The following is a 21,028-nucleotide window of genomic DNA, read 5'->3' on the forward strand; positions in this document are numbered from 1 at the left end:
AACGAAATTGATTGATGAACAAAATCAATCAATACAGAATGAAGAAGAGGGAAAGCAGGAATTTAGTGGGAAAATGATTCATTAATTTACACTGTAAAATACACTGAGAATATATACAAAATGAAGAAGTAATAACTGATATCTAACAATCTTGTAACAAAATCACGAGCTACTCATGTGTTAACTAACAAAATTCTAACTGTTCACTAACAGACTAACGACTAATATACTAACAGGTTCTGTAACCACCCTCTAGTTAACCATTAAAGTTGTGTGAATTTTCCTCTTTATTTTCTATATAAATTTACTTTTTTCTATAAAACTATTTTTTTACAACTTACAACTTCGTTCTTTAAATTACGTTTTTAACAACTGTTTGCCAACCTTTTTTACAACTATTTTACAATGTTGTTTACCACTTAGCTTTTTTTTTTTTTTAATTAGTACAAACAAATATATAAAAAATGAGCTTTTACATGTTTACAAGCTTACATTCATCTTATGCGCCCGTACAATTTTGACATTTTTAAATTATCTAAATATGTTATAAATTTTCTCATCTTATTTTACAAATAAAGGCTAATATGTAGAGATTAAAGATTGAAAATACATGACTAAGTAGGTCTACTTAGCAGTTACAAGAATGGTAAATAATAATTTAATTTTTTTAATCATATGGTTAATTAAACAAAAGGTTTTTTTTTAAAGCGGGCAAGCTCCACATTTTCACCGCCACCTCACAATTTTTTTTTTCAGATTTATTAACTTATTAAATTAAAATCAAGATTAACATAGTTTTTGTGTGTATTGAACATACAAATTAGTTTACAACAAAAAATCTTCAACCGCAACAAAGAAATAAAGACTATGGAAATGTAAAAAGTTAATATACAGATAACTTTGGATCCTTGATTCGCCATTGATTTTAATTATTATTATTGATAATTAAAAAAAAAAAAAAGAAAAAAAAAACATTTTGTTAAAACACTTAAATCCTCACATTAGCCAGGTGGCCATTTCATCTGTCTCCCACCAAGAACATGCAAGTGAAGATGGTAAACCGACTGACCTACACACACATTAATTAATTAATTAATTAATTAATTAATTAACACATTCAAAACGTTTGATTAGTAAAAGAGTAATATGCAAGAAAAAATAACATACTTTCATTTATTTTTTCTTCTTAAAGCAATTGAACTTTGAATTATCTAGAACAAACAAGCTTTTTGGAATTCAGTAAAATAAAAATTACAACTTACATGCAGTAGCACCACTGTTGATGACTACACGAAATCCATCAATAATTCCTTCTTTTTCTGCTACTATTTTTGATGCGTGAAGAAGATGCCCTAATATATCTTCGTGTCTTGCTTCAGCCTTGATGATAGCAAAGAGGAAATTAATAAAATGACTATCTTGCCCTTACTTTTACATTTATTATCGATTTTACTATTCTTATTGATTGCATTTTATTATTATTATTATTTTGCAACCAGTTCATGAACTAAAAGCATGACAAAAAGACTTTTTAGGGATGAGAAAGGTTTAAAAAATTTAGGAACCATAAGTGTAAAATCAACAAAACACAGGGACTAAAAGTGTAATTTACCTTTCCAAGCTCTGTTAACCCATCTCTGAGCTTTGGGATTACTAAAACATGAACAGGTGCTTGAGGATTAATATCACGAAAAGCAAGAACTTTTTCATCTTCATAGACGATTGAAGAAGGGATCTCTTTTGAAATTATCTTGTCAAATCTAACAATAATCAAAATCTATAAAGTTATATGAAATCTTCATCTTGTGAATAGAATGTGAAAATTATCTAAAAATCATAACCGAAAAAGAATATATTAAGTTATAATTTAGGAAGATTGGGGAAATTACATGGTTGGAGCTCCAGTATTGGCTTCAGTTGCAGCTGCTTTAGCAGAAGCTTCTTCATCATGTGTTGCTCTCACACTAGATATGGCTCTAAAAGTACAAAAATAAGGAAACAATAAGATTAGTAAAGAATAAATAGAAAGAAACAATTCGACTAATTGAAGTAACAATATATGATTATATCCTAAGGTTGATTTAACTTAGGTCTAGAACATAAAGTTAACTTGTAAGATATTTCCAATTGATCCAAAAGCAATTATATGAGAGCTTGAATTAGTTCGACTCATCTGGCGCTGCGACACTCGATCATATATATATAATCTAATTCCCAAAAGATGCGTCTTGTTTTCAAAATTGTGTGAGGTAACCCAACTCAAAATTTGGGGGAAATGAAATGTTGTCATTTGTTTGATAATTACAAAAACCTATACTGTTATCAACCAAAAGTCGGAATGAAGTAGGAGTTGATTCATACCTGCGAGTACATTGGCGAGTAGAAAGATTGAAATTTGAGTGAATTAGACGAAAGGGATTCCGTTGCTTCAATGGATTGAAAGGGGCTAAAGCTCCGATGGTTACGGCACTCCTGAGTTCATAATTGTGAAGAGTGTCAAAGGAGAATAGCCGAGAGAGAGAGAGAGAGAGAGAGAGAGAGAGAGAGAGAGAGAGAGAGAGGTTTTACCTTAGTAGAGAGGAGGTAAAGGCAGCCATGGATGAGAAGGTCAGCCACCACTATGATACCATATGTTGCTGCCCAATGTGTCCAGATGAGAAATGTTAAAAACAGCACTGATTTTTCTTTTTCTTTATTATTTTAGTTTTATTAGTATTATTTTTTTTAAATGGTTTTATTCTTATTATTTTTTTGTAAACTCGGGTGGATATATTTGTAAATTATTGACCCGGTCACATATAAGATACTTGAGAAGTATTAAATTTTGTATAGTTGATCGATTTATTTAAATGGAAGATTTTTAGAAAGATTGTCCAAAATAATTAGTTAATTATAATATTTATAATAATGATGTAGTTTTTTTTTGGGTTGTCCTCGTTATCTATTTTAGCAATTAAAACACAAAATTTAGTAGAAATTAGTTTATTAAATTGTCATATTTTGATAAATTAATTAGAGATTATTTTGAAATTAATTGAGAATTAATTAATTAGAGGGATTGAATGTTTAATTAGTTAAAAGATTTAATTAATTGAAAAAATCTAGAACCCTTAAGAGATAAAGGTGGATGAATTTGATAAGGTTTATCTGGAGTTTTTGACTTAGAGTTACTTTGGGATTAAACAATTGAAGTTTATAAATAAGAAACTATGGATCAAACCCTATATGCTTCTAATCTTAAGAATTTTGTTCTCTCTCTCTCTCTCTCTCTCTCTCTCTCTCTCTCTCTCTCTCTCTCTCTCTCTCTCTCTCTCTCTCTCTCTCTCTCTCTCTCAAAGGTGGATGAAAATTAAACCCTTTATGGTTTATAATTTTGAATTTTCCATTTCATCTCCTACAGTTTTGTTAGTTTGTTCTTTTGGTGTTCTTAGGTGTGATATCATTAACTGGACTCTAGTTTAGGTCATGTCATCCAAGCAAAATGGCAAGAACAAGATCTCTAGCTGCAAAAGAGGTATGTATCTTTTTCTTATTACTCTAGTAGTTGCAATAATAGAATGAAACTTAGATCCTCATAAGTTACAAAAACACATAGGATTTTGTGATGTTTTCTCTTGCCATGATCATCTTTTTAAAATGCCCTATAACATACAATCTCATGATGTTTTCCAAACTATTTGGAATTGAAGTTTTAGGATTGTTTTCCATAATTAAACTCCGGAAAATTGTTTTAAAAATATTTTATTAAATGTTATTTAAACCACCCGTGGGAGGGGTCTCTCTCTCTCTCATCACATCATTTTTTTTTGTAGGAACTCAAAACCACACAAATATGTACTCTCTGAAAATTAAACACACATACAAACATTTTGAAACTCTTATCACTCGTCCCCTCTCATCCAACTAAAACTATTACCACCTTCATCCTACCGTACTGTAGTCATTATGATCTGCCATTACCTTTCCTGATGAAACCCACCCCTAACGCAACAACCTTTTATGGGAATACTGAAGAGGTTAAAAAAAGCTGATGAATGTGCTTATTTAGGCTCTGATGGGTTTTTTTTATTCAAGGTTTGTTTATTGACCGATTCTTTAAATCTCATATGAAGCTGAAACCCCAATAGACTAGGGATTGAACCAATTAGAGTGAATCGTGAAGTATTAAATGAACACTAAATTGGTTAAATTTGTAAGTTAATCAAACCCCATTAAACATGTGTGAAAAGCACAAAGTTGAAAAAGAATGAAGTCCTAATCTCCTATAAGACTAGAGCAAAGCACAACTCTAAAAAGGAAGAAATTACGGTTACTTAACACTACACAAATCCATCATCTTTGGTACAACACATATACAGAGAAAAAAAAAATTAGGGTTCATGAACAACTTCTACAAATTCTTATCGTTGTTCAAATTCATCCTCCCGAACTAATCAAAATTAGATTTTTTTTTATGGATGGTTATTTTAACATAAATGCATGTCATAGTGGTCGTGGTATAAATTTTATCAAAACTTAATGGTTTTTTAGCACAAATAAAAATTAAGTGGTTAAATCGGAAAAAAGACAAAATATAGTTGTTTTTAACCCTATAAAAATATAAAATATGCAAAAAATAATAATAATAAAATAAAATAGATAAAATAAAATAAAATGTTATTATAGTTTTTACCAAAACCAAAAATATTTTAATTTTTATACCAACGATACAAATTAAAAGATCTTAAACCCTATCTACACTCTACAGTTTCTTTTTGCAAACCATACAACCTGCAGTTTACTCAAAACAAAATAGAATATTTTTCATAATAAAAAGGATGAATAACTTGTTCTAAATAGGCGTCATCAACAACAGTGTCGATGATGCAGGTTCCAAGCGGTTTTTAGATCTCTGTGAAAATACTTTAAACACACGATGCTGCTTTCCGCCATTCCCAATTGCAACAGCAGGCTGATTTCCCCTACTGTAAACCAGGTCTCTCTCTACAGGTTCATGGTTTTAAGGCTTGGATTATAGCTTCCGATAGCATCACAAATTCGAGTTAATTTTGCAAACAGGAAAAGGGGAATCAACGAGATGAAAGACAATGGATGAACCCACAACGACAACTGAAGTTTCTCCAAAGATTGACTCCGCCTTTATTTGCTGCATTCGTAGCCTTATCTCCTATCATAACTCCTCCAGGTAAACATTTATCCACCATTTGTTCGTTTATCCCCTCTAACTTCTTATCTCATCCCGAATAAAAAGTTTTGATCTTAATCCATACCTAATTCTTTCAAGTTTACAAATTGACATACACCCTCCTTCCGGTCAAAATTGGAATATATCAATCGAATTTCCCATTGTTCATGATGAAAAAGTAATCGATTTTATTAATTAGGGTTCATGAGATTCCCGGATGCTGCTAGACACTACTTTCTTCCAAATTGCTTCGGAGTCGATGCACACACCCAAAGTGCACTATCGATCAAAATCGTTAATAGTTTTTACATATAGTTCCATGAATGATAAGTTTGAGCATAAGTGCATAATCAATTTGATAGCTAAATGTCAAATTTATTTCAATGTCTTCATAGGATCATATGCTGAAGCAATAGATGTACAACGAGGAGCTTCATTATTTGGCCATGCTTGCATCGGATGTCATGTTGCAGGTGGAAACATAATACAACCAGTGAGTTTAATTCTACAAACAATTGATCAATATTAGCTCTCATAGCAAAATTTAGTAAAGTCCTACCCAATTTATCTCTTCTCATACTCCCATTTTTATATCTTCTTCCAGGGAGCAACTCTCTTTCTAAAAGACCTACAAAGGTACCCAAATTCACATGAGGAATTTAACTTCCTTATTTAGTAAATGATAATGTTAATGTACAGAAATGGAGTTGACACAGAAGAGGAAATATACAACATAACATATTATGGAAAGGGAAGAATGCCTGTAAGTTTGGTCTTTAAAAAAATAGAGTAAGCATGTTTCACTGAATATATTTTGTGCTGACGTGGCATGACGGATGCAGGGGTTTGGAGAGATGTGTACACCAAGGGGTCAATGCACATTTGGTGCTCGTCTAAAAGAAGATGAAATAAAACTTTTGGCTAATTTTGTGAAGTCACAAGCTGATCAAGGATGGTTAAATTTAGGAAATGGTGGAGATTGATCCATCTTGCCATGTAATGTTGAAATCAGTACCATATGTAGCATCATGTTCATACTATTCTTAATACTAGATTATAACGACGTTAAATGCGGGGGAACGCATAAAAAAACATACAAACGTCTATAGATATTGCATAATAATTAAAAAAAAAAATTTATGGCTATTGTTATTATTGTAATGTGTAGAAGATAAACTGAAATTGATGATGTTCGACTTCAAGACATGACGGATTATAATTAAGATCATCTTGAATTAAATATTTCAAGAATCTTGAATATATTTGTGATTAGGTAACGACATATTGGATATTTGCTTTATCAGTTTATAATTCAATAAAGATTTCTCAACGTATGACAACATTAGGTGGAAAATTGCTTCCGGTTTTAGCTTCAAGCCTGAAAAGACAAAAAATTATGAAATTATTTATTTTTAATATCAATTAATTTTAGAACGTTTTTTTGTGTTAATGAGTTAGATTATTTGAAAATGTACATGTTACGCCGATTTCTGGTTCACGAATGTGAACGACATCATTAGAAAGACAATTATAGGTCTCTTTAATAACATGATGAGGTCGAGATAGACTATCCGATGTAATCAACATAACAAATAGAGACCTACATAATGAAGCAGTGGCCCAATGATGTGTTTCGTGTATTGAAGATATGTACTTTCTATCATCGTCTAATAAACCAAGTGCGTAGCAAGCATCTTTGTAAGACTCATAAACGGTCCCGTTAACTGTCCTGATATCTTCATATACTATAAGATTGAAGACCTGTGGGGACGACAAAAGTCGTCACCATAGGGTGCAAAGTCGTCGCTGTAGACCCTGGAGACGACATGTTGTCGCCTTAGGCCTTGTCGTCATAGTTCTGTCGCTTTAGATCCTATTGGTGTCGCCATAGACTTCGTCGTCATAGCAACCCCTATAGGGACGACTTGTTGTTGCCGTAGGTGAATCTATAGCAACGACTTCTTGTCGCCATACATATCCATATATAGACGATAAGTCGTCCCTATAGGTTCTACACATATTTTATAGATTTTAGCCATTCCCCTGTGATTTGTTTAATTTCCCCGGATTTTTATATACATTAAAATTTTTGTATACAATAAAACAAAAGCAGTAAATTTAAATCTAAAACAATTCACATATCTACAATCCAAAGATTTAAAATATCTTACACCATCAGTTTACGAAATACAAACAACATAAGTTGAAATTTTTTCGATGTTTCATACAAAACAAACTAGAGTTTATAATCGAAACAATATCTAATGAAATGTTTGGTTTCCATATTCTTCATCGAACAAAACCAGTAGGTTTCCTGTTGGTTTAAGGAAAGATCAGGGTACTTGTATCTGTCAAACATAAGCTCAATGTCACAAATCAAAAATGCTAGCTATAAAAAAATATAATCAACGGTCACAATCACAATCATATGAATCAAAAGAAGCACCAACGAAACAAAATACAACCACCCAAGGGTAAAACTGTCTCTAACCAACTGAAACACAGGAAAACTCAAGAAATTAGGAATCAACAAAGAACTCGATAATTGAATTAGCATATCACAGCAACAATAACATCACACCTCAGTTCTGAAAAAGGCAATGTACTCTAGGGGAAACACCCAAATGCAATGAACTTTGACTTAGAGGAACATCTCAATGTTTAAAAATGAGAGTAGGTACCAATTTCCAAAGATGTTTCCATGGCTTGGAGAGTGTACCTGTTGTAATGCCGTATTTTGTGGAGGGTAAACAAGATAGAATATCAAGAAGCAAGCAATCTGTCAATGTACTGATTCAATCTTCGTCCCCCTTCTCTATATTTTCTTGAAACTTTATTTGTTTTGGGGCACTTTTTGTGTATATTGTTGTTCTTCCAACATTTCCATGGTGGCAACAGAGCCCTCGCAGGTTAGCACATGAAAAAACTGCGCATTACAATCGTTAGGTGTCTACATATACTCTGAAGTTTTGCTTTAGCCCCTAAACTTAGAAAATATGCCCCAAAACGAATAAAATTTACATATATTTCCATATTCAAATCATTAGCCAAATGTTAAAACCTGAAATTTATCCCTATATGGCTATAGAAATGTCGTGAAGGAACTTAATTATCCACTCAGAATTATTTTATACAATATAGGTTATGTTTGTCAATGCAAATTTATTTAGGAACATTTTTAATTTTTTACATTCTTAACTATTAATAATCATATTATTTACAACATATCAAATATCAACAATCTTCATAAATTTAGCTTTACGCTTTTTTAATCATCCGATTATTTTTACTTAATTGGTATTTTTTTTATAAACATAAGTTAAACATAACTAAACACATCCTGATTTAATATGTATATTTTTAATTGTATAAAAAAATCTAAACATGTATATATCCGATACTTAATGGGCCATATTACAAACTTTATAAAAAATATTGGAATTAGATATTACATATTACCATAATGTATGTTTATATGTTAGTTCTTTGTAATTTCTTCTGTCGATATGTGAAAAAAAAAAAGACATTTGTTCTACATATAAACATTATGAAATACTTATTTTTATCTGTTAGACATCTTAATTTATAAACTATTGTTATCTGTTAGGCATCTTAATTTATAAAATAGTTCGAGTTATATGTTAAATCTGCAGACATACAATGCATTCGTTTCCTTCTAAAAAGTCTAGAAAATTAAATTCTTTCTACTTAGATAATACAATTAATATTAATTTCGGTACTACATCAACACATCTATCTACAACCACTACAAATGTTAATACTTCGATTTACAAAGATATTTTTTTCATAATTTTTTATTATATTTTAATAACATACACATGTATTAACATAAAAAATTAGATAAATTGCCAAATTCTTCGTTGGAAATCAATATTCTTCCGGATTAGTTATTGATGCTTACAAAGGTACGTTTATTTATTCAATATTAAATAAACATATTATTTACCTAATTATATATTTTATATCCTATCCTATTATCTCTTATGCAGAAAACAATAATAACATGTACCACTTGCAAGCCAGAAAGAAGAGAAGACAAAGAAAATTATATTTGAAAAATAAAAGATCGAAGAAAATGAATACAATATCAAACGTTCGAAGTACATCAATACCGCATCACTTAAAAAACATGGATAACTGTAAAATTCTTATTTTATACTACATGTATTACACTTAATTTACATTTATATACAATACATGACTTCTCATATTTTTTTTATTAACCTATAATATTATATGATTTCAGCTTATTAATTTATTTTATACGACATGTCCTTAATTTTCAAAAATTTTTGTTACTTACAAATCAATCAACGAATGTTGTCTTCAATTTTCATAAGTTTTTGTTACTTGCAACTTATTAATTTATTTTATACGATGTGTCTTCTAAAATAGTGATATATTATTTTATTACATAATTAAAATTTTACTTCTATTTAAAAATAACACCCGTAGGTTCCACGAGTTTTAACCTAATGATATATCCACACATTCGTCAAAACAAAGCATATATCTTTCCAACAATCAATAAATAATGCCAAATTTTTGTGGGCCTGTTAGTGCAATTATTAAGTTAGCTAGTCAATGATAGGGTACTCAAAGTGTTGACTTAGATAGGGTACTCAAAGTGTTGACTTTAATTATTTAGTTTTTTAAAACAACAAACTAACTAATCTACTCCTACATAACCATTTATATCTCCATCGAGATTTGAACTCCAGACCTCTCATATGAGATGGTGACTCCATACCGCTAGGTCATTGAGTGATAGCATGTTTAATATATTATGACAAACTTTTTGAGTATTTTTGAAGATAAAAAAGTTAGGGAATGATAATGTGCAAATTTAATAGGTGTGATTTTGGGACAAAAAAGTTAAAAAAAAAAAAAAAAAAAAAAAAAAAAAAAAAAAAAAACTAAATAAATAAATAAACACAAATAATCAATCAGAACATTTTTTCTTACTTTCTCTCTCCACTACTGAAGCAAGCAGCGAGTCAGTGTGGTGTTTGGCAAGCAAGGCTCAATTCTTAGCTACTTATAGCCTTAGTGTACCGTCTATGACTAGGGATGGAAATGGGGCGGGTTAGTGTCCCCATCCCCGAGTGTCTAACCTCGTCCCCATCTCCATCCTCACTCCTGACGGATGCTGGGAATCAAATCACTTCCCCTTTTTATTTTGGGCTTTTCCCCAGCCCATCCCCTGTCCATCCCCAACCTATTTCCAGTCTATCAACACAATAAACTAACTTACAAAAAAAACCAAGTTTAATAAGCGATCAAAACTAGATGTCATAATAAGATTTTGTTATATCAATCATAAATTTTAACAAGCATCAAAATGAAAAGTGACGATTTAGTATACAGATCGTCGAACGAAGTGACGATTGACGAATTCTTAGAATTGGGAACATAATTTGATATACGGGCTCTTTCTCTGACGTCTAATATAGATCAATTCATTTTAGTGGACTTAATTCAAATTTATATATATATATATATATATATATATATATATATATATATATATAAAGTAATCAAAGCGGAGGCGGGACGGGTTGGGGATTGTTATACCCGGCCTTGGCCCCATCCCTAGTTTTAGCATAATGGGGATCCATGTCCTCATACCCGATACCCGTTTTAGCGGGGAATAACCGTCTCCGATTGGGGCGGGTCAACCGGGTTCCCTACCGAGTCGGGTGAGATCTCCATATATGACCGAATCAAAACAAGAACTACAAAGGATAAAAATGCAAATATAATTTGAAGAAAAATAATATTATCTTTTTATACTCATCGCTTCTCAATAGCTTTTGTTTAATATAGTTCTTTCTTACTATTGAAGAAAAATAATATTATCTTATGCTCAGTGGCATTTTTAATTGCTAACATATTATTTTTTAAAGCATAATTATACTTTTTACATGTATAAATAATTATTTTTACTTCTAAAAACGTATATACTTCTAAAGAAGTACAATGAAATTTGTTTTACTTTTCAATAACATAAAATTAGGTAATTATGAAAAAGTATTTTAAATCTAAAGACGTAAAAAATTTATTTTCATCTAAAAAACATAAAAATATGTATTTATGTTTCTAAAAATATAAAATTAAATATTTATATTTTTTATAATATACTTAAACTTATATATATATATATATATATATATATATATATATATATATATATATATATATATATAACAGAAAAAGAAACATATAAAAATAGTATTTTAAAAAATAAGTAAATACAATGTTTAACTAAATACTTTTTATCAAATAAATATTTATTTCTGTATGAATACATATAATATATGAAAAAAAATCCATATACCTCAAACGTAAAAATTACAAATTTAAAGATTTTCTTACCAATCTTATTTTGTGGTAACGTGAATATCTACGATAACATATCATAAAGAAAATAATAAAACAAAACTAAAATAAGTTCCATTTAACACATCTAAAAATTATTTTAAAATAAAATAGTATTTCTATAAGGATTTTTTTTTAATTACCCCTTTAACAAACATTCATACTGTAAAGTAGAAAGAAAGTTAAAAAAAACTTACATCAAAATTCCAAATCAGGAGAAATGAGAAACATAAATGGCAAGTGACCCTATATGCATTATGATTCCTTATCTTGAAGCTATGAATACTAAAGTATGATATGTATGATGATTCTTTATCTTGAAGTTGTGAATACTAAATCGTGAATCGTAATGTACGTGAGAATGGGCTTCAAAGATTTTATAGTCCTAAAGCGGTAAAGCCTAAGATTTTTATTTATGATACATTATCTCCCTGAGGTGTGAGCAAGATATACACTAAAAAGTTTTTATTAATAAACTTAAGTTATAGTCTAATGGTCCTCTTGTAAGTGAAAGCTCCTCGGTCAACTTGCAAACATAGACAAAAGTTGTTTCCTTTGACCCAAGGTCGACCATCAATTAAATTTCTCCATTAAATAGTCAAATCCGGCAGCACATTCACACAAAGAAAATCATTTCGTTTTGATTATTCCTCCTTATATTTTAAGCCTTGAAAAACTCTTAACAAAATGCAGAAGTTTCAACTTTTGCATTTGTTCATCTTGATTTCATTAACAACGAAATTAACAGAAGCTCAGAGTGCCATCAAGACAGGATGCAGTCGTAGGTGTGGGAACGTTTGGATTCCATTCCCTTTTGGGATTGGAAGAAACTGTTCTCTGAACAAATGGTACACTGTTGATTGTAACTCCTCGACACCATATCTATCTGCACTCAACCACTTGGAGATACTCCGTGTAGACATGTATCAACAAACGGTCGCTGTTAATGGCTCCATGAACATTGATCATTGTAAGAATCCAGTCCAAAATAGCAATCTTGTGTTAAGCGGAAGTCCATATCGATTTTCCAGACTTAATAACATATTTGTTGTTGAGGGATGTGGAAATGGTGTCATCATGCACAACGGGAGTATTGTGTCTGGTTGTTCAACGACTTGTCAAGGTGACACTGTTAGTGACAGGAAGAATTGCTTTGGCATCGGTTGTTGCCAATCTACAATTCCTTATGATCTCGAGTCGTTTACCCTGAATCTAACAGGCTTAGAAAGGCGAAGTGGAAATCAATCATGTGTCTCTGCGATGGTGGTGGATTCGGAAACATACTCTAGTGGCATATTTTATGGCCAAAATGTTCCGATATCACTTAAGTGGATTAGAGAATTCAATCGTAATTCAACAGGATGCATAAATTGTGAACGTAATGGAGGAGTCTGTGATCCATCTCCTGGCTCGATATCTGGCATGACTTGTCAATTTTATGGCGACAACCCCACACAAGAGGGTACTAATTTTGGTAAGCTATTGTCTCACCCTCAACCTCGTGGTCTGCTTTGGACTATTTATTTTTGTTCAATAATTACAAAAAATATTTTGAGTTACTTTTGTAAACTAATTTAATTGGAATTTGTATTATTTAAAACATTAAGATTATTTAAGATTATATGAATAAAACTAAATCACAAATATTCGTTTAACCGAAAATTCACTTTGATAAAAAAAAATAGATTTTTATTGCGGTAAAACCGAAAATTTTAAAAAAACATTTAATGGCTATTTTGCCATGTCTATTCTATTTTCTCGTTTTCTTTTAATTACAACAATAACATATACTCTCTCTCTCTCTCTCTCTCTCTCTCTCTCTCTCTCTCTCTCTCTCTCTCTCTCTCTCTCTCTCTCTCTCTCTCTCTCTCTCTCTCTCTCTCTCTCTCTCTCTCTCTCTCTCTCTCTCTCTCAAATCCTTTGTAACAAACACACATTATTTTTCTAACTTGGCCATAATATATTTTTTTGTCAAATCTTTCTTCAAGTCCTACATATCAAACACTACCTATATGCTAAATTACACATAGAATGTATCAACTATTTATGATATTTCAAACTATTTTTATTATTATATTGTTTATTACTTTAAAACTAATTTTATATTTATTTTAATTATATTACTTAATTATCTATGAAATTTAAAGATAAACAAGCCCATTTGACAAGTATAACTTAATTATTTTTATTATGATTTCTAGTTGCCTTATTCCCTTTTTAAACCTATAAATTACATTCATGAATTAAATTTCTACATATTAAAAAAAAAGTTTCATTTGGTTTTGATTGATGTATCCAACCTTTCATTTCTGCCTTTTACCATTTAACAAAATGCAATAGTTTGCAACTTTTGTGTATACTTACCATGATTTTTATTCATAGTAGCACAAGCTCCATTTTACTTGGATTCGGGATGGTTTGATGCATGTGGGGAGGTCTTGATTCCACCCCCTTTCACGATTGGAAGAAAGTGGTCTAGCAGCGATTGGTATACTATTGATTGCAACTCATCCAAACCATATCTATCTGCACTCAACAATGTAGAGGTGTTGGGTATAAGCTACGAACGTCAAACAGTGACTGTTAATCTCCCTATGATTTCAGATTGCCAGAATCAGGTGCAATATAGCAATCTTGACATACGTAGAACTCCCTACAAAATTTCTGCATTAGCTAACATGCTTGTCGTTGAGGGGTGTGGCAATGCAGTCATCATGGAGAATGGGAATATTGTGACCGGTTGTTCAACAACTTGTCACAATGACACTGTTAGTGATATAAACAACTGCTTTGGCATAGGTTGTTGCCGAATTACATTAAGTTCTAATGATCTCAGGTCATTTACCTTGAATATGACAGGCTTGGAAAGACAGAATGGAAATGGAAAATGTGGATCTGCCTACTTCGTGGATAGGAAATCCTTTGTTGAAGGTAGATTTTCAAGCAAATCTGTATTCGATGGATATGCCTTTGTTCCAATATCACTTTCATGGAGCAACAACTTAGAAGTTGATGCAGAACCAGAATGTAGAGCGTGTAAGAATAATGGAGGGGAATGTCACTATGATCCGGGTGTAATCTCTAACATGACTTGTCTTCATCCCGACCGAACAAGCAAAAGCAGACATAGCAACAATTCACCAGGTGTTATTCTAGGTACGATATTGTCTCAAGCCATTTTTATAATTTGTATTTGAACACTATTAATTTTTTTAAATTTTTATGTTATATATATATATATATATATATATATATATATATATATATATATATATATATATATATATATATATATATATATATATATATATATATATATAGGATTAGGTTCATGTGAGACGACCTAATTTTGTGAAACCATGAGAAGCATTTTTTTTTTTTAGTAAATTCAAGTTCCGAAAATAATATTTAAAAAAAGAATTTTTTGGATCTTTCCATTTATTTTGCATTTTAAAATTATTTTTTTAGAATATGTACGGTGTAATATTCTATTAGAATATTTCACGTATTTTAAAAAAAAGATTTATTATTATTATTTTTTATTTTTTTTAGTTAATTCAAGTTCCAAAAATAATATTTAAAAAAAAAGATTTTTTAGATTTTTCCATTTATTTTGCATTTTAAAATTATTTTTTACAGTATGTACAGTGTAATATTCTATTAAAATATTTCACGTATTTTTAAAAAAAAAACGGGATTTTTTATTATATATATATATATATATATATATATATATATATATATATATATATATATATATATATATATATATATATATATATATATATATATATATAGGATTAGGTTTATGTGAGACGACCTAATTTTGTGAAACCATGAGACGCATTTTTTTTTTAGTAAATTCAAGTTCCGAAAATAATATTTAAAAAAAGAATTTTTTGGATCTTTCCATTTATTTTGCATTTTAAAATTATTTTTTTAGAATATGTACAGTGTAATATTCTATTAGAATATTTCACGTATTTTAAAAAAAAGATTTATTATTATTATTTTTTATTTTTTTTAGTTAATTCAAGTTCCAAAAATAATATTTAAAAAAAAAAGATTTTTTAGATTTTTCCATTTATTTTGCATTTTAAAATTATTTTTTACAGTATGTACAGTGTAATATTCTATTAAAATATTTCACGTATTTTTTAAAAAAAAAAACGGGATTTTTTTATTATTATTATTTTTTTAATTTTTTTTAGTTAATTCAAGTTCCGAAATTAATATTTAAAAAAAGAAATTTTGGATTTTTCTATTTATTTTGCATTTTTAAAATATTTTTAGATTTTGTCTCACGGTCTCATAAAATTAGAATGGTTTCAAATGAACATGAATATATATATATATATATATATATATATATATATATATATATGTATATATGTGTGTGTGTGTATATATATATATATATATACACACGTAAAGAAAATACTTTATGTTATTATTCTGCTATGAATTTATTATATATTTCTTTTATATCTTTATTAAGCAATAAATTATATCAATATGAATGTCTCTGAGTTAATATCGATAAAACTATGCAACAAACCTACAAGTGAAATAAAAACCATCAAATTGTTGGTTTTACTTTTCGAAAATGTTTAGTCTCTAAGGATTTGTAATCTCTCAAGAAGCATTTACTGGAAACTGAATAAATATCAACTTCAATATTCGAACAATTTAAGTTTCCTAAGCTAAGTTTATGCATTATATTTACATCCTTTTAGGTGTTAGCATAAGCATGGGGTCACTTTTCCTCATGGTGATCAGCTACACATTATATAAAATAATCAAGAAACGTGAAGCAAAGAGAAGGAAAGAAAGGTATTTTAAACGCAATGGTGGTCTACTTCTTAAACAACAAGCAGCTTCTATCAATTTATTTGATAAAACCATACTTTTTACCTGCAATGAATTAGAAAAGGCCACTGACCATTTCAATGAGAATAGAATTCTTGGTCGAGGAGGTCAAGGCACAGTATATAAAGGCATGTTAACTGATGGAAGGATTGTAGCCATCAAGAAATCAAAAGTGGTTAGTGAAAGCCAACTTAAACAGTTTATTAACGAAGTGGTCATTCTTTCACAAGTCAATCATAGAAATGTGGTCAGACTACTTGGTTGTTGCCTAGAAACAGAGGTCCCGCTACTTGTCTCTGAGTTTATCTCAAATGGTACCTTGTATGAATTTATTCAAGATGAAACTAACGAGTTTGCAACTTCTTTAAAGATGAGACTACAAATTGCTAGAGAGGTTGCGGGAGCCCTTTCTTACTTACATTCATCAAGCTCCATTCCAATATACCATAGAGACATTAAGACCACTAATATACTTTTGGATGAAAAGTATAAAGCAAAAATTTCTGACTTTGGAACTTCAAGGTTCGTGTCAATAGATGAAACTCACTTAACTACATTAGTCAAAGGGACATTTGGTTACTTGGATCCGGAGTACTTCCAGTCAAGCCAGTTTACTGAAAAGAGTGATGTTTATAGTTTTGGAGTTGTTTTGCTAGAACTCTTGACAAGAGAAAAGCCAATTTCCTTAACTAGATTTGGTGATAATAGAAGTTTAGCTACACACTTTGTGGTCGCCATGGAAGAAGGACGTATATTGTCTATTTTGGATGAAATGAATGTTAAAGAGGGTTCAATGAGTGAGTTGTTATCAATAGAAAACCTGGCATTGCGATGCTTGAATTTGAATGGAAAAAATAGGCCAACAATGAAAGAAGTTGTTATCGAGTTAGAAGGCATGAGATTGTCGCATGTTTCCTCTACAGTTCCAAATAATTTTGTACATATGAAGTATGGTGAGCAAGTAAAACAAATATATGTTGGGTCAACATCAACATCATTGACATTCGATGATGACCTTTGTCGATGAATTAGGCTTAGTTCATTTCAATATCAATGTATCCTGATAACTTGGTTGTAGGTCAAAGTCTATTGCATATTATGTATATGTATATTTATGTTTGTATAATAAGAGTTATTTGGCTTATTTTCTATAGGGTTTTTGTGTAGAGGTTTAGCTTGGTTCATATTAATTTTCTATTTATAGTCTTTAGTTCCTATTCTTTATAATTACATTTTATGACAATAATGAAACCCTATCCATTTTCTTTCTAAATTGTTATTAATTATCATCACTACAAGAAAAAGACCATTTTACGACGCGCAAACCACGACACTCGTTGATTTATGTTACGCAAAGGAGAGTGACATTAAAAAAACGTCATCTCTTCAAAAAATTTAAGGATAGAAGACACGCATTATTGTATGCCCTTAAATTAGTGTTTAAAAAAAACACGGAGGGCACCTATAATAAAATGCGCGTCGTCTAAGGATGTCGCTTTATATTTTTTAATGGAACGCGCGTTCCATAGTTGGGGAAAGGGGGAAATGAAATTCTGAAAAAATTAAAAACCCCGCCTTCCTTTTTTTCTCCTTTCCCTCTTGCCTAAATTATGAACGCTCCTTCCTTACTACCACCTACTTCTTCCCCCACTTACTTCTACCCACTAGAACCAGCATATCTCCTATTCGATGTTGAAATTGTTAGAAAAAGCCCTAATTATATTCTCAAGTCTCAATATTAGGAATGTGAATCTTGATTCTCGTTTGTTTCAGATTCCCCACAAATAAATCGAAAAACACATAGATGAAGAACCGTAACTTTGCTCCATTAGCTTCCCGATTGCATCTCCTCATCACCTTTGGAACTTCTGCGTTAGAGACCCAAGTAATCAATTTATTTTTCATTTCTTCACATATCTTTTTTTAGTTTTGAATGATTTGTTGCTGTTTGGGAAGGAATAACGAATTCATCCTCTCCACCAGCCAAGAACCTTCACTCTCTCCTTCTCCTTTTCTCTGTAAACCCTAATCCGCCTCCATTACTACCGAATCCCTTTTGTTTATCCTAAAGGAATAACGCAACCAAGCTCGTATCTCAGATCAAGTACTTTGGTGTGGAGTTAAGAATTGAGGGCCCACTTCAGGCTTACATCCTCGTTGACGTACATCACGTGATATTCCTCCGGTGTGGAGTTAAGAATTTGGGGGTTTCTTTCAAGAAGCAAGTAAAATGTACAGCAACTAAAGTTTACTTGGTCTCAAATTCTTCTTGCCCAGGTTGTTTTTCTTCCCTCATTGTACTTTTAGTTTTCCCGCATCTTCTTATAGTTCCAAGATGCTTTCCATGTGCTTATAAGCTTGCTGGTGTTTACAAACTTATTGGCACGCATAAACTCATTTATATCTTGTAATCAACTTCATGTTTAATAAGAATATATATTGCGCATTTTGATTGTAGTCTGAGGCTTGTAAGGTTTTCAGGTCATATTGAATTAAAACTGCATAGGCTAAGTTGATGAACTGTTGTGAAGTGTATGTTGCTTTACGCTAATATATGTTTATGTTTTCAGGTTCCAATGGCTCCAAAACAGCCAAACACAGGACTCTTTGTGGGTCTAAACAAAGGGCATGTTGTCACCAAGAAGGAATTAGCACCTCGTCCTTCCGACAGAAAAGGGGTAAGTAACAAATCATGATATCTAAATTGTGTTGAGTTTCTTTTGGTTAAATTAATGGTTGTGTTTCTTTGGATTATATATAGAAAACAAGCATAAGATCACACTTCGTGAGAAACCTTATCATGTATATTTGAGATCTTTTGTCTTTAAAATAAAGGGCTTTGAATTCTTAGACCAAAAGCAGTTTTTTCTACCTACCAAGATTAATAACACACTACCTAAATTTGTCAACTTCAGAAAACTCAAAACTACATGTCTGATAGAACCCTGAGTGTATTTTACTGGAGCTTAAAGAACGTGACATTTTAATTGATATGGATAATGATTCAGAATTTGTCTAACTACCTGTTAAACCTAGCAAAACGATTCTTTGTCTTTCAGGCCAGCAATGCATCTATATCGATATAGATTTTGCTTAATTATTTTGTACTAGTAATTTTAATAGTTTTTTCAGATGATGGTTTATAAAGAAGATATAGTAAACTACACTTCTGGCCCTGAGTGCAGCTAGTTTTTTTTTAGTTTGGTCCCAAAATGTCCTCTTTCACTTGCTAAAGATTTAGGCTTCCAGCTACTCTCTGATGATATTGATATCACAATGCTAGTAACAAATGTTCAACCTGATGATCATAAGCTGGAAGAACTTGTGGTTCGCGAGGTATATCAGACATTCAAGGAATGGTAAGGCGTAGATGGCATTTGTATTTTCATTTGGTATAACTTTCTGTTTAGCTCCTTTTACCTGTTTACTTTTTTTTCTGTCCACTCATTGGTTTTTATTCTTCTTTTACCCAGTTCCAATGATCTACATGATGGATTGCACAGAAAATGACTGTAGTTCACTACTCAAGTCATCAACTAAGGTACTTGATATCCCTTGATTTTGGCTAGTGTATGTATTTGTAAATTCAATTAAAAGTTTTGATATGTGTATATCATGTTCCATGTTAGACGCATGGGATATCATGTTTACATCTATGAAATGTTGACTACATGTTCATCTCATTGGTTTACTTAGATTTCATGTCTTGTATCTGTATCAGTTCTTAGTAGAACTTTTTTTTAACAATGGAGAAGGATGGATAAGCCAAAAAGGAATCACGGGTGGCTATGATTCTGTTTTCCATCAGATCTATAGTCATATTGTAAAAATCATACCTTGAGCTATAGAACTCAAACGGACCCCAAACCAGTTCCCAAAGTTCACAAATTGAGTTGGCTAACTTTCTTAAGCAGGCCAACCTCACTGGTAAGGACTTTATCTATGTGCAAGAATGGAATCTTTGCTGTTAGGTCTGATTCGGGTATGTTCTGATATGTCATTTTGTTTTCATCATTTATAAGGCTTGGAAAAGGGTCCAGAGTGATTCCAAGTTTCTATATGTTCCTGATATTATGAATTTAAGATCTGGAGCAGATGGGGTGTTATTTCCAATTATAAATTGGTTAGAATTGATCCAGACTCCAGATCAGTGGGCAGTCACCAGCTTTTACTAGTGTTGTGATTGTCCACAATGTGAATTTTATATCCGGAGCTTGGGAAATGCTTTTCATTCAATTCCAACTCTGAGACTTTCATTTGAATGTCCTTTACTTCTCTGAATTTTGGTATGGACGAATTCTACTCACAAGTTGGGTAGAATTGGCCAACCTCACTTGACTGTCTTGTTGGAGATAGAAGTGATACACCTTTTTGTAAAATTCATATTTAATTCATCCTTTGGAGTTAGAAGGAGTTCTTTATAGTTCTGGAATCCTGAACAATCATAGTTTCCTATAAAATTTAGTTAAAGCTATGTTTTTGTTTTAGATTTTGGAGTAAATCCGTTTTGAACAGCAGGTCTGTTTTAGAGACCTTGCTGTGATTACTCTTTTCTCAACTCATAGCTTCATTACT

The 21,028-nt window shown here is 31.0% G+C and overlaps 3 protein-coding genes across 8 annotated transcripts in view; 2 read left to right on the forward strand and 1 right to left on the reverse strand.

The window, feature by feature from the left end:
- Nucleotides 1–840: 840 nt before the first annotated feature.
- LOC145086953 (14 kDa zinc-binding protein-like) lies at nucleotides 841–2,700 on the reverse strand. 2 transcript variants are annotated; one of them, XM_079024824.1, is made up of 6 exons: nucleotides 2,569–2,700; nucleotides 2,362–2,472; nucleotides 1,890–1,976; nucleotides 1,613–1,760; nucleotides 1,263–1,380; nucleotides 841–1,064 (listed from the first exon to the last, which is right to left on the reverse strand). In XM_079024824.1, exons 1-6 carry the CDS (start codon nucleotides 2,595–2,597, stop codon nucleotides 997–999), a joined length of 561 nt encoding a protein of 186 aa, XP_078880950.1. In that variant the 5' UTR covers nucleotides 2,598–2,700; the 3' UTR covers nucleotides 841–996. The 2 variants fall into 2 exon arrangements, with proteins under 2 accessions (XP_078880950.1, XP_078880949.1); XM_079024823.1 differs by having other exon boundaries at nucleotides 841–1,069.
- A 2,042-nt stretch (nucleotides 2,701–4,742) lies between these two features.
- CYTC6A (Cytochrome c) lies at nucleotides 4,743–6,340 on the forward strand. Of its 3 annotated transcripts, none has more exons than XM_079024828.1 (7): nucleotides 4,743–4,975; nucleotides 5,059–5,185; nucleotides 5,385–5,459; nucleotides 5,581–5,678; nucleotides 5,790–5,821; nucleotides 5,902–5,948; nucleotides 6,028–6,117. In XM_079024828.1, exons 1-7 carry the CDS (start codon nucleotides 4,916–4,918, stop codon nucleotides 6,090–6,092), a joined length of 504 nt encoding a protein of 167 aa, XP_078880954.1. In that variant the 5' UTR covers nucleotides 4,743–4,915; the 3' UTR covers nucleotides 6,093–6,117. The 3 variants fall into 3 exon arrangements, with proteins under 3 accessions (XP_078880954.1, XP_078880951.1, XP_078880953.1); XM_079024825.1 differs by having other exon boundaries at nucleotides 4,751–4,975; nucleotides 5,885–5,948; nucleotides 6,028–6,340; XM_079024827.1 differs by lacking the exon at nucleotides 5,385–5,459 and having other exon boundaries at nucleotides 4,758–4,975; nucleotides 5,885–5,948; nucleotides 6,028–6,340.
- Nucleotides 6,341–12,225: 5,885 nt separating this feature from the next.
- Nucleotides 12,226–21,028, forward strand: part of LOC145086955 (wall-associated receptor kinase-like 1) — a 261,585-nt gene continuing 252,782 nt past the window's right edge. Inside the window, exons 1-3 of one of the 3 annotated variants that reach the window (XM_079024831.1) lie at nucleotides 12,226–13,058; nucleotides 13,967–14,740; nucleotides 16,321–17,604. In XM_079024831.1, coding sequence (XP_078880957.1) covers nucleotides 12,272–13,058; nucleotides 13,967–14,740; nucleotides 16,321–17,480 — 2,721 coding nt within the window. In that variant the 5' untranslated portion in view covers nucleotides 12,226–12,271 and the 3' untranslated portion in view covers nucleotides 17,481–17,604. Of the gene's footprint in view, nucleotides 13,059–13,966; nucleotides 14,741–16,320; nucleotides 17,605–21,028 lie in introns of those variants that run through there. The other 2 variants (XM_079024829.1, XM_079024830.1) reach the window with 2 other exon arrangements.

The sequence above is a fragment of the Lactuca serriola genome, chromosome 2, assembly GCF_051521515.1.
Source record: "Lactuca serriola cultivar US96UC23 chromosome 2, Lser_US96UC23_V15, whole genome shotgun sequence".
NCBI classification, from domain to species: Eukaryota; Viridiplantae; Streptophyta; class Magnoliopsida; order Asterales; family Asteraceae; genus Lactuca; species Lactuca serriola.

Coding starts and splice junctions, on each gene's coding strand:
- LOC145086953 (XM_079024824.1), bottom strand. CDS start 2,597: ATGGCTGCCTTTACCTCCTCTCTACTAAG. Junction 1,977..2,361: donor ACTCGCCAATGTACTCGCAG/GTATGAATCAAC, acceptor TTGTACTTTTAG/AGCCATATCTAGTGTGAGAG. Junction 1,761..1,889: donor AATACTGGAGCTCCAACCAT/GTAATTTCCCCA, acceptor GATTATTGTTAG/ATTTGACAAGATAATTTCAA.
- CYTC6A (XM_079024825.1), top strand. CDS start 4,916: ATGCTGCTTTCCGCCATTCCCAATTGCAACAGCAGGCTGATTTCCCCT. Junction 5,822..5,884: donor TTTCTAAAAGACCTACAAAG/GTACCCAAATTC, acceptor GTTAATGTACAG/AAATGGAGTTGACACAGAAG. Junction 5,949..6,027: donor ATGGAAAGGGAAGAATGCCT/GTAAGTTTGGTC, acceptor TGACGGATGCAG/GGGTTTGGAGAGATGTGTAC.